General features: G+C 35.8%; 1 protein-coding gene across 1 annotated transcript in view; it reads right to left on the bottom strand.

Annotated features, from left to right (window-relative positions):
• mal (molybdenum cofactor sulfurase) overlaps positions 1–16,463 on the bottom strand; it is a 105,052-nt gene that overhangs the window by 17,904 nt on the left and 70,685 nt on the right. The window contains exons 4-6 of the mRNA XM_083136934.1: positions 12,174–12,450; positions 10,032–10,148; positions 7,091–7,324 (exon numbers count right to left, since the gene is read on the bottom strand). Coding sequence (XP_082993060.1) covers positions 7,091–7,324; positions 10,032–10,148; positions 12,174–12,450 — 628 coding nt within the window. The remainder of the gene's footprint in view (positions 1–7,090; positions 7,325–10,031; positions 10,149–12,173; positions 12,451–16,463) is intronic.

The raw sequence follows: 16,463 nt of genomic DNA, 5'->3' as shown, positions 1-16,463 counted from the left end.
TTTCATGAGTTTTGTATCTTTTAAACCAATTGAATCTCAAACTCAAAATTTTTACTGAAGTTACTTATCATGGAGTACTGTATTGTGTACAAATTTCAGATTTTTAAACAACTGCCCACCAGAGATATTTAACCCTGAACTTGGATTTTTTTTAACAAAAAGTACATGTTTATGACTCTGTAGAAAAAAAAGTATTGAAGTCTCAAGCTTCAAATAATTTTGGCACACACTATTGGTACACAAAAAAATTCATGTGTCAAACAAACTGCCTTCCCCTAAAAAAAAAAGTCCAAAAATGTCATTTTGAGCGATTAAAATACACAATTTTAACCTTAAAATTTATTATGAAGGAATAATATTTAGAAAATTAGACAGAAATATAATTGTAGCCTATAATGTGCTTAACATCACAGATTTTGTCTCATTGTCGTAGGACTTACCAGAGCTGAGATAAAAAAGTTCCCGCTGATGCTTACGAATGGAGAAAATGATGTGCGCCATGATAAAAAAATGCCCGCCATCTTCAAATCGGTGATAGTAAAAATAAAATAACAGTGGTTCTGAACTGTCAACATATGAGGCTCACACCACACAAAAAATAAACTTTTTAAAAAATGATCAAGCAACCATATTGTATGACTTCATATGGATTGACCCTATATTGTTATGTTTTATATTTTTGAAGACTCAAATACAGTATTCTGTCTGATCACCAAGTTTAACTAGCTCAAGAATATTGCATAAAGTTTGATTTAAGCCCACTTTATTCTGATAATTAGCTAATCAGAACTGGACCTACAATTTAAATTTGGATCCGAACCACTGTGCAATGTGCCTCAAAAGTTTATCAAACCAGAGACCCCTTGATTCATTCATTTCATTATTTGCATTACTTTTCTGCAAGTTTTGGCTAATTGCAATGATGAGTGATGATGATGAAATTATTGAAGGAACATTCACAAAGAACACCCATGCTCAGGTTGGGAATCAAACCCAGGATACCTAGTGTCATAGCACGTTGCCAACCACTTTCTTACGGATATGGGCCCAAGACTCCTTGAGACAATAAGTTTTTGTTTTCTTTGTTTATTCAATTTACTCCTCCTATCTTATCATTCATTTTAACATGACAGGGAGGAATTACGATATCAACATCCATTCCTATTTTTACAAAATAATACCCTAATCTCTAAAACATGGAACTCAGATTTGTTCATGTTTACACTAATACATATTGTTTATATGAAACAGTGCAAGTATAGCTTAGAACTGATTCTCGGCGAGTTCAGGTACCTGACTGAAATTTACCCCTCCCAACTGTAACTTCTGGATCCACCACTCGTTACCAGCCAGATTAATTCGGCATTAGCATTGAATGTTTCAAGAGCATACATTGGTCTCATCTTCAGGGAACTGGAAACATCATTCCCTGATTATGAGAGAAATGTATGCACTTGAAACAATGTAAGCTAACTTAGAATTTACCTGGCTAGTAACCAGAGAACACTTCTTTGAATCAAGTCACCAGGAAAGCTACAATTCCTACTAGAGTAAACCTTTCTTCTGTCTATTTTCAGGTGTGTTCTATGGCATACTGTTCCACTGTTATCTGCTAAGAGACATGTGATGACAAATTGGTTGCCAGCAGGGAGCAGAAGGGACTGTACTTACTATTTTACACAAACAGGTGATAGACGCATGATAAGAGGAAGAAGAAGAATTTGTATTTTATAGCATGTTATTGATTGGTTGTCATAGTAACCATGTGTTAGATGTACGTGAATGGCTTCCAGGCATTAAAGTTATGTTGTTTAATTTGAACCTACATTGTTTTGTGTAAGTTTAGATAGGAATTGCATACACACACAACAAGGCTAACATCTATGGCGCAGTCAGTAGGATTCCAACCAAGACTCCGGTGGATGGTGACAGATATGACTGAGCAGGAAAGCCGAATGGATCGCCCACCATTTCTGGGATCACAACAGGGCCAAGTAGAGAGGAAGAGACTTGACCACATATCTTCTGAATGACCCAGTTTGGGTGCAGACCCCGAAGGTAAATTCACTGAAGCATGTACCAGGAATGGTCTTGTCTAGAGTTGGCAACAGCCTAATACATGGATGGATCAGAAAAAAGGTTACAACAAGCATTCTGTGAATGCACAATATGGGAGGTAAGTAAATGGTTTACCCAGAGGTGGAACAGATTGTGTTATATACGCGTGGTGAGTTTTGACAACGTTACATTTACTGTTAGTGGCGTAGCAGCCAATGCAATGGCGAGACACTTGCAGAATTTGTCTGCCTTGGAAGTGTGAAGTGTTATGCGATTCTTGTGGGTGAGGAATATTCCGGCAGCGGATATTCATCATCAACTCATGGAAGTGTATGGTGAAAGAGTTATCATCTTTCATGACAATGCAAAAGCCCACACGGCCCGCCAGACTCAACAGTTGCTGCAAGGTTTCAGGTGAAAAGTGTGGATCCACCCCCATACATCCTGGACTTGACCCCCAGTGACTTTTTCCTTTTTCCCCAGCTGAAAGCGCACTTGTGTGGATCATGGTTCTTGTCCAACGATGATGTCCAGGCAGCTGCCACGAAGGGGTTCAGTGAGCAGGGACATGATTTCTACAAAGATGGCATCAACAAGTTGGTCCAGCGGTCTGATAAATGTCTCAATCGCCTTGGCGATTACTTGGAAAAGTGATGTGTGTGTAACCTTCTTAGAATACATCATCAATTCATACCTGGTCATACTGTGTTTTTTATTTGTTGTTGTAACCTTTTTTCTGATCCATCCACATATATAAAGTTCAATTGTTGGATGGATCAACATGCGTGGTACATATCAGGTGGCTAAGAAAATGTGAGTGTGGACCAAACCCCTCATCGACAGATCTACCTGATCCAAAACCTCGAATCCACACCAGCAGGACAGCCTGAGGATGCAAAGGGAAGAGATAATGAAAACCAACTAAATACAGATGCTGGGAACGCACAACTCAGAAGATCGAATAGACTTAGGAGATCTCCTGATAGATATGGTGAGACCAGCACTTAAAACAAAAGAGAGACTCCAGGAGTAGATGATAGATGCATGATAAGAGGAAGAAGAAGGATTTGTATTTTATAGCACGTTATTGATTGATTGTCACAGTAACCGTGTGTTAGATGTAAATGAATGGCTTCCAGGCATTAAAGTTATGTTGTTTAATTTGAACCTGTGTGTTTTGTATATCTTGTGTAAGTTTAGATAGAAATTACATACACACACAACAAAGCTAACAACAGGTCTACAGTATGCTATGGCATTTCCCAACTAAATTTGGAGCAGACCAAGACCAACGAAGTGGGACTTCAGAAGTGATGCTGACAATTCTTAAAAACGACCTTCATTTGCAAGGAAAAGTCTGCTAGCTGTGCCTCAGTAGTTGAAAGAAGTGCACCATATTCGTTAAAGCTTAGAATGGAATCCTCAGAATTCACTAACAGTGCCAGTAAGTAATTTAGCAAACTGAAGAAAATTATGTTATGGGTTTCACAAAAAATCATGTGTATGTATTACCCACCTATGATGTTGATCAACCTATAAGCATGGATGACAGAATTGATCATAGAAATACCCTCTACTGGTATCATACATCTGTGAGACTAAATTGTTCCTTTTCCACACTTCCCTTGCAGGGTAAGCTATTGATGTAGGGTGACCATACATCTCATTTTGACCCGGACAGTCCCGTTTCAGAGGCGTTTCTCGGTCGTCCTGTCGATATTATTAAAAAGCCACCATTTGTTCCATTTTATAAAAGTCTAGGAGTTATCTCAAACCAAATCTAATGAGATACATTTCATGGTAAAAGAAAGGTACTGTATTGTTTTGTGTGTGCGTTCCATTATTTGTAGAGCAATGAATAAGCATGGCCAAGAAGCGTACATGCACTTTCAATATAGAATTGCAACAAGGATTTAAATTTCTCCATCTTGACATGAACTCAAGAGACAAATCTTACGTTGTGTCTCTTCTGATATGTGGGGTAAGGCTTTCTGGGAGATTTATGAATGGTTGGTGAAGAAAATAGCTGCTCTCAAGAAGATTGATTCTTCTGATAAATACTTCTGGCACTCCTCAACTGCAGTGTAGGACTAACACCAAAGGTTGATCAGAAGGGTCGAGAAACATTGTGTAAGTCATACCGAGATTATAATAATTAATGCCTTTTTTTAGTGTGATCCATCCTTTAATAAATAATAATAATAATAATATGTTAAATATAACAATAATTTTATAATTAGGCCTAACCGATTTTTCAGGAGGGGGTAAACTGAACTCCCTGGGATGTCCCATTTTTGTGTCAAAATAGTATTATGGTCACCCTATATTGATGTCACCTTCCTTGTGCTTTCCAATTGGAAAATAATGTTTTAAAAAGATTTCATTCTCATATCAAGAATGGTATGTGTTTGATTTGATTTTATTCTATTGAAGGAAAATTCAGACAGGCCTATTTTAAACCAAGGAAATTTGTGAAAAAGGCCCCAAGAATTTTTTTTCAGAAATTCAAAAACATAGTGTGCAAAAGTTGCATAATGGTAGCAAAACATCTCACAATTTTTTTTAGCCAAATTGAAGAATTTCTAGCAGCGCCTCTTCGCTTGATGCAAACTGCAACTTTTATAACGAAATGTAACTATTTAGATTAGTTACGACAAAAAACAAATATAGCAATGAAACCAAAATATATTCATGTGTGCGCATATAATACACAGATATTTTAAAAAAATACTGTTTTGGGGGAATTGTTAAAGGATAGTAAACACTTCTCTTTTGGACTTTGAGGTGGATGTGCCTTCAGCACCTAAGACATACCTGGTTGCGCCAGGCCAAGATTCAGTGTAAGTGTCACTCACATTAGCCTTCTAATACTAATAGTGAGTAATATACTCAAGCAAACTAATCACTGCAATTATGGGGGTTGAACCGGACCTCTAGAGTGTCCGTGGTAACCTAACATCCCACAAAGTCAATTGCTATCTGATACGAAGAAATGGCCGCGGTCTCCAGTCTTGAGAGATAAAGCTGCGATAGGACTATTCACTGAAAATTTCTCTCAATGAATTATAACACCATTAAGCCTTGTTTCCATGATATGAAAAACTCAATATGCTGACCAAGGCAGAAATTTATTTTATTTTAAAACATAAACTAAATGTAACGTTTCAACCTTCTAGCAAGATCTTCTTCAGACTCTGTACCAAGTACAAATGAATAAACGTAAAAAACAGGAAGCTATTTATACACAAAAATAACTCCCCTCCAGTATTAGAAAGTTGTTTTTTCTGCCTTGGTCAGCATATTGAGTTTTTCTCTCAATGAAATGCCACTTGGAAGGACTGGACGCCTCCTCCTCCCCCCCAAAAAAGGTTGCCACAGACACAATGTTTAATTTTGGTGTTAGTGGATCTCAATATCATTATTCATCATTTTAACTCTGTCACTTATTTTCAATAGAACATTGATCATATATTTCAAAGACTTTTTCATGAAACAAGTACTGTTTCATTAATAGATCATCAGTGCTCGAATTTGCATAAGCATCCTCCTCCACCTATATACCCTGTCCCTGGTATCTCTGGAGCAAGGCTATGCATAGCGACAGAGAAGGGAGGCGAAATCGACTGGACAGAGCGAAGCAGTACACGCAATGCTGGCAACTGCAGTCCCTCCACCCCCTCTCCTCTCCATGCAACCCACTTCCTCTCACGTGTTCATTGATGGATCCGTCTCGTGTTACTAATTGTACAGAGACTTGCTTTCGTTCGCCTGCTCCAGAGATATTAGGGACAGAGGGTACTGCATTGTCTTCAAGCTGATCCATACAAGGATCCTTCCTTCTATCCCAAACTCGAACAAGGAAATTCGCAGCTAGGAATTTTCACTTCGAATACTGCAAATCACAAAAATCGTAACACATTGGAAAAGTAAAAATTAGTTTGACAGAAATGTCCACAAAATTTCAATACATAAGAAAAATTACACAAAATAATGGACAGATTTAACTCATACGCTGTATACTCTGCGTAACAGAGGAGGGGATAACGGTCCTCAGGGCAAAGGACCTGGGCCCCACCTCCTACTGAGTTTTTGGGCCCCTTTGAAGTAAAACTTATCAGGTGTAGACAATGTGGGAAATTCATTTCAGCTCTTATTTCAATATGAAAAGGCTTGGGACCCTCTTGAAAATATTTAGTGTGAAGTTACATTTTTAATATCATGTGTGTAACACTAATATTAGCGGTAAAAGGTCATGAATTACCAAGTTTGACGTTTATTGTGTAGCAATAAGGATTTACTAGTTGAGCAACTGAATCTCAATACACTACGTTTACAACAAACTGCGTAGCTATAACGGTATGAGATGGGGGATATTTTCCTATCGATTACTATCTGTGGAGCAAATAAGTTAATTCTGCATTTCGGAGGGAACTCATATGACAAGTTACCAGTCAGTAGACATTGACGTTGCCTCTTTCCTCCCAGCATAGAGATGTTACTTCATTAAATTAGGCACACACAGGAGATGTACTATGTAGTGTCAACATCTATTATGTTTCAAAGGCAACAGATCCCATTGCGGTAGCACTGGCAGAGACGATTCCACACAGGTAAAACAGCAGAAGCGAAAAATCAGACGAAACCAGGTCAGCTCGGTAGCTCATAGGTAGAGCAATGGCCCAGAATGCCAGAGACCTTGGTTCGAGTCCTAGTCGAGCCTGCATTTTTTGCTAACAGTTCTACGTAGTAAAGTTTCATGTTTCGGCATTGCAAATTGGATGGTATTTCCAATTAATTTTTGAAGGAACACTGCCTTAAATTACTGAGGATACTGCATCTGGTACATAAATGGTAGTGTGTTCACTGCAGTTCCAGTCCAGTGATGTACTACATCCCAAAGTTTTATCTTCATTACATTTATTTTACAAAACTTTGCTCAGATATCTTCATACTTCACATTTCTTTGTAATTCATAATAACTATTAGATTAGAACTGATAAATTAACAGGGTTTGAAGTAAAAAAGTATATACCTGAGAAATTTCCAAGTTGACATGGGGATAAAATTTCTCTCTGTACTGTTGCTGAAATTCACTCCACCACTCAGGAATTTTAATGATGGCTGGTTCTTGCACAAAGCAGCTCCTAATCATCGTTAACACTTTGTCTGCATCTTCCCTTGTAGACATGTAGCCAAATGATACTCTTACAGAACCTGTGGGCTGGCCAGCTATCACATCTTTCTCATCGCCACAGACATGCCCAGACTAGATTTAAGAAAAAAGTATTGAAATATTTTCATACCTATTTAGACAAACTAAAATACTTTGAAATATAAACATCTCAAATAAAATAAAGAGTGAATGAATGTTATTCTGTTATTTAATAATGATTAGTACTTCATCTTTTTTTGTACCAATTGGACAAAATTCTAAATAATACATGAAATTGCATATGCTGTATGTATTTCTATGTTACAGACATTAAATAGTGTACCATCTTACACAATAACATTTGTGTGATGTTTTGATTTTTTATCTTGTTAAATATTTTATAAGAAGGTAAGGAAAACATAAAAAGGGGAATTCGGGTTACACTGTCCCTGTTAGATTTCTGCTGGTTTCTCTAATGGAACTGGCTACATAGTGATGCCAAAGATTTGAATCCTGTGAAAATTTTGGAAGTGTGTTTGTTTCATCACCTATTTCATTCAACTAATTTCATTATTTGTCGTCGTCACAATTAGCCTAGAAATGGAGAAGAACCAGGTAGAAAATGGATGCAAAACCAAAAAGTTAGGAAAAGAAACAACATACATTTCTCCTGCAGTGTATACCTAGGTAGGTTATTTCTTTTGAGATTTAACTTTTCTTTTCAGTTATATGTTTTTAAGATTGATTGATTTGATTTATTTTACTTCGCTTTTTGTGCCACTTTTGGCTAATTTCCAAAGATGGGGATGAGTTATGATATGATGAAATTGATGAATGGACACTCACAAATATCCATGCCCAGGCCAGGATTCGAACCCAGGACTTCTGACGTTGTAGCACAATATGCCAACCACTCTGCCACGGTAGCTGGCTATATGTTTTTAAAAATGACATGTTGCAATAATTATGACATCTGGGAGCAAAGTTAACCCATAAATTTTTATTAACACTCTCATAACTTTTGTGTGAATAGTTGTAGCAAAAAATTGTGGAAAATTATTTTTTTTATATTCTTCATTTGATATCTATTACTAAATTTATTTGAGATACAATTGAATTCAGTTTTAAAAAATCATACTACATCATGTTTATACAAAATAGAAAATAATAAAAGTCATGAAGGAGTTTTGTTCTTGCCTAAACATTTACATTTGTATCCCTCATTGACACAACATTTATATAAAAGAATAGGACTGACTTAAACAGCATTCACTTTCACTCTTATGGTTCATAATACATATCCTTACTTACAGGTTCATTCTCTACTCTGGTTGCTAATTTTTGGCTCTTATGGTAGGAAAAGGGAATAATACAGAGCAATCCATTGAAGTGTAGACCACTGCGTCAATGTTTGTGCTATTGGCAAGGGAGGTGCTAGCGGCCGTATGTTGGCACTGTACACTGTCTGTGAATCAAGCATGCTAGTTTCCATAACTAGTTTAAAGAGTGATTTATTTACAACATAGAACTTTTACACTCGGGAATCTTGTTTCAAATTGCCTCTGAACTTCATGTGCTGATTGAGTTAACACATATGAATCATAAATAAATACACGCTGTGCAGTAGAAGCATTTTCTGAGTCATAAAACACACTTTGCAGTTGAATACACTAGAAAAAACACAAAACGTTAGAAGCACCCCATCACTTCACAGTCGCGAGACTAAAAAACAGAGCCTATAATTTCAGTCTTCTGTCTACTTTTAGGACCTCCGTAAAAACGGATTTCCAGCCTCCCTCGCCAGCTTACGTTAGTGGTTGTCTTAATGAAGATGTATCAAAATGTGTGTGAATCGAAGGTGACTAGTTTGAACACATCCTTTAACCTCTTAACTGGGTAATTTCCTCGTCGAAAGCCCAATCTGCCCTGGGAATTTTTGTTGATAAATTGATGAATTTCGTAAACCAATATTTTAGTTAATATTTCTGTGCTCCATGGCATACCATTTAGGTATTGTTTATTCTTTTATTGGTCCTTGTTGTACTTTTTACAATATGCGAGATTTATAACTACAGTATATCTCGGATTTCCTCAGCAGGAAAAACACGCCGTCGCTTCCGATTTGCCTGAGCCATTATTGCATACGCGATAGAACTGAACGTCGGGCTGTGTTCGTTGCTTCCCGCTAACTCTAACGGTTACAACAGTCTGGAAGTCAGAGCCATCTGGTGAAACAAAGAAGAAAGTAATTTTACGAAGTATCTCGTCATACACAACAGATATCAGCAGTAAGAACATGAGAACGTAGTATCCCGTCATGCCCATTATAAATCAGTAGAGCCAGAACGGAGTATTACGTCATACCCAGTTAAGAGGTTAATAAATCTGGTAAGTAAATCAATTTTTAAAATAATTTCGGGAACTGTTGGGTGCTTGCTTCATCGACACTCTACAATGCCGACAAATGGCCATGAGAGCCTTGTTTGCCGATAGCGCAAACACTGATGTGGTGGTCTACATTTCAATGGATCAGTCTGTAATATATAATTTATGTAATATCTTGATGCTTCACAAGTAGTCACTGAAAATTTTTCAAACACCACACTGATAACTGTAAAAACTCACAATAACTATTAGAACATATTAAAACTCTCAAGACAATATCTCAGTTTCACCCAACATTTTTTGAGTAAAAATCACAATCAATTACATATTTTTAGAATAGATGTCATCCTATATTGGGATTAGAATCAGGTCAGCACTAGTTATATTTATGTTACATATGTATTATTATTTTAATACTAAAAAAATCTGCTCCTACCTCAAAATGATGCTTCAAGTCTTCAACAGAAAGATTAAGATGTCTTTGGCAGGCCCCTGGGTTGCAGAAACATCCAGTTCGTAAGTGAATATTGTGTAGATTGGCCATATGGAGGATCTACGTAATCAATGAAGTTACCATTATATTTCATAAAAAGAGGATATGTAAAACTGTAGTTTATCTGCACACAGCATTTTAATACTTGCACAATCAATGAAGCAATAAAATATCTTTTGGAATTAATTTATTTTTTATAATGGAATAATGAAAATATTTACTATTTTCTATCCCTATATTTTTGTACACGCACACCTTGAAGAAAAGAAAGAGAATCCAAATTTCCATTTATAAATGCTCACACACTTTAAGATTGCTGAAAATTGAGATTCTATTGGGGAAAAACTCTTCTCAAGGATAGGCCTAAAAATTGATAAGCTATGATAACAGATGCTGGTTTAACCCCTATGATGATGACTGCCAGACACAAATGAAATATTGTGTAAAACTAAATATGTGCCCAGTGGCGCAACCACAGGGGGGCCATTGCCTCCCCAACCTTGGACTTAAATGAGTTCTAGGGGGGGGGGGCAAACATTGACGGCCAAGTGTACCTGCAGGGGGCAATTACCACCCACAACTTAAAAATTTATGCAAATAATAATACTTTTCGTAAAACAAGTTCCGAACCATAGCTAGGGGATTAAGTTGTAAGATTGGTTGATTGATATTTGGTTTTAAGTCCACTTTACACATAGAAAGGTTAATCGGGACTAGACCTACAGTTTAAAGTGGGATCCGAACCACTGTGCCATGTGCCTCCACCGGCTAACAAACCTGGGACTCCTTAATCACAAGGTGACAATGTTACCACTACACCATCGGGGAGGCACAAAAGTTGTTAAAGAGAGAATGCATTGGTGTCTCTTGAAATTATTTGAACCCTATTAAATCAATATTGATTACAGCCTGCAAAAAAATTAAAAATTTTTTTGCTTGCTTCACTCGCAATATTTTATCTTTCTCTGTAATGCATTGTAAATTTTCAGACAGAGAAATAAGATTTGTCTTAATTGATATGTTTTAAATGCATGAATAATTGTTTGGAGGGAACTTGCACATCTGAGAGAAAATTTATGTAATATTGGTTATTTGTTTATTGTGATATGGATGAATTGGATGTGTAATGTATTTAAATAATATATGTTGTATATAATATGTATTAAAGAAACTTTGAATACGTACGCAATTTAGTGTCCACGTCGCTCCATGTTGCATATCGATAAGAATTATATTTGGAGTGCATTTATCAAGCATTTTCTGTCTTTCAAAATTAGTTTGTGTGCTTATTTTCCATTATTAATGTGAAATTAAATGTGTCAAAAAAATAATTCAAATCGTTTGTTAGAACACAAATGCTTTAGCACCAACTTCTAACTCCTTTCTGCATAATTTACAAGGATAATAATGAATTTGATACTACTACTACTACTAATAATAATAATAATAGGCCTAATAATAATGTTGGTCCCGGGTTCGAATCCCGGCTTGGGTGTGAATGTTTGTGACTGTCCATTCATCAATTTCATCAAATCAAAAGTAGCACACGAACTGAAGTAAAATAAAACAAATCCAATAATAATAATAATAATAATAATAATAATAATAATAATAATAATAATGTTACAATAATAATAATAATAATAATAATAATATTAGCATTATTATTATTAAAATTATTATTATTATTATTATTATTAAAATTATTATTATTATTATTATTATTATTATTATTATTGGTACGTTTATCCTGATACTTGCCCCTCCCCCCACAGACAAAAATTTGTGGTTGCGCCTCTGCTTGTGCCAGAAATATAAATAAAACACCATGAGTGTATATATGCTGTACTGAACACAGCACAACTGCTCCTCAATGTCTATTCCTAAAATAATTTACAAGGCTTTATACACTTATTGAGCAGGTGTGACAGATACGGAAGTAAAATTTTAAAAACGTACTAGAATATTATTGAATGTACGGGAAGTTAATATGTAACCTAAGTTTCAAAAAGCATTAAAAAAATCAGAATTAACAATCATAAAAATATGATGATAAATTACTACACTCCGAATTAGTGCACTTACCTCTGCAAAGCCTATAAATTCTCCTGTTGGTCTCATTAAATTAAAGTTTACTATACTGCCTTGAAGTAAACGATCTTCAAAGTCTGTGTCACAATAAATAACTGCTACACTGGTTCCATTTGAATGGTGCATCGAGAGCAAACTGTGGTGGAAGTAACGAGCCAAGTGGAAAGTATGCTCAGAAACATTTCTAAAGTCTCCTGTCAGCCTATGCAACGTGTCAAAACCATGTCGAAGAGCCAGAATTGACAGGAAAGATCCTGTACCATCTTCAAATCTTCAAAAGATATAAGGAAAACTAGTTGAAATATTGTAGCATACTATGTGTTACAGTGGTACAAACATAAAATCCTTCCTATTGAATTTTACAATTAACATAAAAGCCTCTAAAATGTTTGCAAATATTATAAACAGTAAAGTATAGATTAAGAAACACACTTTCTCTGACAGACCTATAAAAAAAATCAATGTTTGAATGAAGCACATGGACATCTTTTCCTTTTAAAACATTGAAACACTGAGTAAATAAAAAGAAAAGTACCACAGATTTGACTTTTACTTTATTACTCACAAAATGAATGCTAATGTTGTAGCACAGAAAATTAGTTGTTAGAATTTTGAGTTATTCCAACAAAAATATTTTCGTTTCTGTGGTAAAAAATCCTACTCATGATGAACTGTTCACACAGCCATTTATTACTGAACTAGAAGGAAGGAAATGCATGAAAAACTACTTAAATGGTAAACCAAATTTACGTGAATGAGAAATTTCTCCATATCTTTTCTATGACATATTTGAAGATGAGAATTTACAAAAAAAAATACGTTTAACATTTCACTTAGTCAAATATACTTGTGGCATTATTTTAAACCTAATTGGGATACATAAATATACTTGTAGTGTATATAGTGGCCACGGTGGCTCAGTCGGTAACGCATCTGACTACCATGCTAAAGGTCCCGGGTTCGATCCCCGGCCGGTTCAAATCCAGGAACTTTTCTAATATTGGAAGCGGCCCCGGCACTTACCCAGCGTCGAATAACATGGGTACCTGGGGGAAACCCTGAGGGGTAAAGGCGGTCAGGCAGTGGCGTACGCAAGGGGGGGGTTACGGGGTTTAAACCCCCCCCTTGAACTTGTGAAATATTATGAAAAATGCTGTGGAAAAAATTTTAAATGGCCAATTTACCACAGTCAAAGATCTGGGACAATACTATTACTATTACTACATCTACTACTACTACTACTACTACCACCACTAATAATAATAATAATTTGAATTATTATTTCCATGTAGCATGGAGAAAAGCACAGCATTCCAAGCACACGCGTCTTTCAGTGATGCCTTTAAAATAAGCACAAGTTCTTGAAAGTGAAATATGAGGGTAACTATGATTTAAAAGAGAAATAAAATGTTTTGTATTTCAGTTGCAACAATGTTCAATACTCTGGCGTACGCAGTTTTTTGGGGCGGAGGGGCCGGAATAGTAAATGTGGATAACACATGGCTTCGTTTTATAGGGCAGGATGCATAATAAAATATTTCGTATTTTTGGAACTTTTCAGTCTATTAAAATTGTATTCAAAGACAAAAATGGTAATCGGGACTCACTTTAAAAGACGTTTCGTAATAAGTTAGCAGCTTCCCCTTAATATTATACCTTTGATTTTTTAAAGTTCTTAACGGATTTTTATTTGAAAATTCTGATTTTCTCAAAATTTTGGTAGAGGCTGTAGCATCATCGGTAGAGGCATGCATATTTCGTTTTTGACAAAAAGAAAATGAAATTTGAAATAACACATTGCAATGTTAATTTTAAAGGTTTCTGAAAGGTGTGAGGTGCATTTTTCTACCCTGTTTTGTCACGAAATGATGCGAAATGAACTGCAAAATGCGAAATAGACTCTTAAACACGAAATTTACCGTTTATATACCGACGCTACACTTTCTGAAGTCTGAAGTATCCTGTGTGTTATGCAATTCACGGAAAATTGATTAATTTTGCTGTAAATATTTGAAAAGCAAAAATGGACTCCTTTATACAGGGATAAACTTAATATTCTGGTAATGATTTAATGTGCTATTAGAAGGGATATGTTTATTTTGTGTAATAGTGCGATTATATTCACATTTTTAAAACCAAAATGTAATTTTATATCCCGCTTTTTCACCGCTATAACAGCGAAATTTCATTTCATTTACAGCTTTTGAACCTGAAATTGACTGTTTTTATACTGAAATTTTGCTTTTTTATTTACCAAAAGTATGTGCCTCTAACCATCGGCCATGCCTCTACGTACGCCAGTGTTCAACGAACATGTATTTTTTTTGTGTGAACAATGAGAATTAACTAAAGAAAGTTCTTGGTTCGTTGTTAGAGGCTAATGTATAGACAAAGGCTAGGCGGACAAGAAAGAATACAGTCACGAATTCGCCTTCCCATTGTATTGTTTACCGCAGCACGTTTGAATGTCTCTCTAAAATGTCTCACCTTGTTGACTAGACAATTATTCAAACGACAATAAGCTTAACTATTGGAAAATGTTTTGTTGGTAAGAACAGTGAGACAATCCAGATGTGAATTATCGGGGACATTTATCCGGGGAAGAAGCTGGAAAAATTCCAACCAATTCCGGGAATCGAACCCGGATCTCCCGCGTGGTTGTCAGACGCTCTACCGACCAGACCACCGCAGCTCCTAGGATGAGTTCCATACTTTGATTATTTCAATTTATTTTAATATATTTTCTTGTTTTATGGATTTTCTTCACCCTTAAAATGTCTCACCTCGTTCACCAGACAAAAAACAAAAACAAAAAAGGCTCCCAGGATTTGATAAAAATTGAATGATTAAAAAGTAATTTCTTTCTATTGTTTTCATAAATGGTATATTTATGTAGATCTCTACTACATAATAGTAGTAGTGGTATTAGTAGTATTATTAGTAGTAATTCAGCTAATTAATTAATTATAAATATTATTAATTAATTATGATTATTATTATTTAATTAAAGTATAATAAATCAAAGGTAATGTGAATTTGGAGAAAGTTTTAGAAATAACCCCCCCCTTGACGAAATCCTGCGTACGCTACTGCGGTCAGGGGCATGATGCTGATCACATCACCCCCACTCACAACCGGATCAAGAAAGTGTGGGGCCTTACCCCCACACCCCCTATATGCCTTCATGGCATGGTGCTAAGCACAGGGGAGCACTTTACCTTTTTTAACTTGCAGTGTTATTTTAAACCTAATTGGGATACATAAATATACTTGCAGTATTATTTTAAAACGTAATTAGGATATGTAATTATTATTTAAAAAATTGGATGCAGGTTGTGTTAAAAGATATGCAACCATATTGACACGTTTCCTCTTGGGGAGCTTAATAGCAACTGAGGGATGAATATTCTTCAATAAATAATAATAAATATTATTGCAATTGCTTCAGCCCAGAATTTCTAACTGAGACTAGGATAGTGAAGCATAGTTCTAGTTTTCTCTACAGTAGTTGTGCTTAGCCTTCCAGAAGATCCTCTTGCTGTGGTAACACTTGACTCATGGATTACACCTTGCTGACTAATTGATCAACGTTAATGAGGTTATTTTATGTTGCTTTTCTGCCACTTTTGGCTAATTGCAATGATGGCCATGAATGGTGATCCTATGAGATGGATAAAGGAACAATCACACACACACAACTCCTACAGATTATCCTGGCTACATGGCCAGGTGCCATAGCCTCGTTAGTATGCAAAATGCAGTCCAGGGTGTACTACGTGCAAGAGAAGTTTGCATTTGAATGTCTTCAGAAAGAGAGATTGACAAACTGAGGAAATGCCTTATTACAGTATACAGCTTTCTATAGTACAGTATTCTCATCTGCTTCTTAATTTTTGAATCAGATTGATTTTCTATAAAAGGTTTTAACTCCACAATTGTTTTCAAATTCTTATGCTTAATTTTTTTTTTTTAATAGACAGTACTCTTGAGAGTATAATAGTCAGTAGATCTTGCCCAGGATAGAGATAGATGGAAGGCTTGTGTTGTTGCAGCCATAAACCTTTGGGTTTAAGAAGGCTAGAGAGTTAGTTAGTTAAGTTAAAAGTTCACAATATCAATCTTCACTTAAAATTGCTTCAGACATTAGCCCACAAGCATCAGAATCTATTACTTCCATTCTTATTGAGCTCCTTTGGCCATTCCCTTGGGGAAGATGCACATTTATGCTTCCCTTCAATGCAAGGGAAGTCTTGAAAACCTACTCAGGGTGGCCACTCTAGGACC

Source organism: Lepisma saccharinum, chromosome 15 (assembly GCF_977018435.1).
Source record: "Lepisma saccharinum chromosome 15, izLepSacc3.1, whole genome shotgun sequence".
NCBI classification, from domain to species: domain Eukaryota; kingdom Metazoa; phylum Arthropoda; class Insecta; order Zygentoma; family Lepismatidae; genus Lepisma; species Lepisma saccharinum.
Note: the sequence above shows the minus strand (reverse complement) of the source record. Positions and strands in the feature narration are given on the sequence as shown.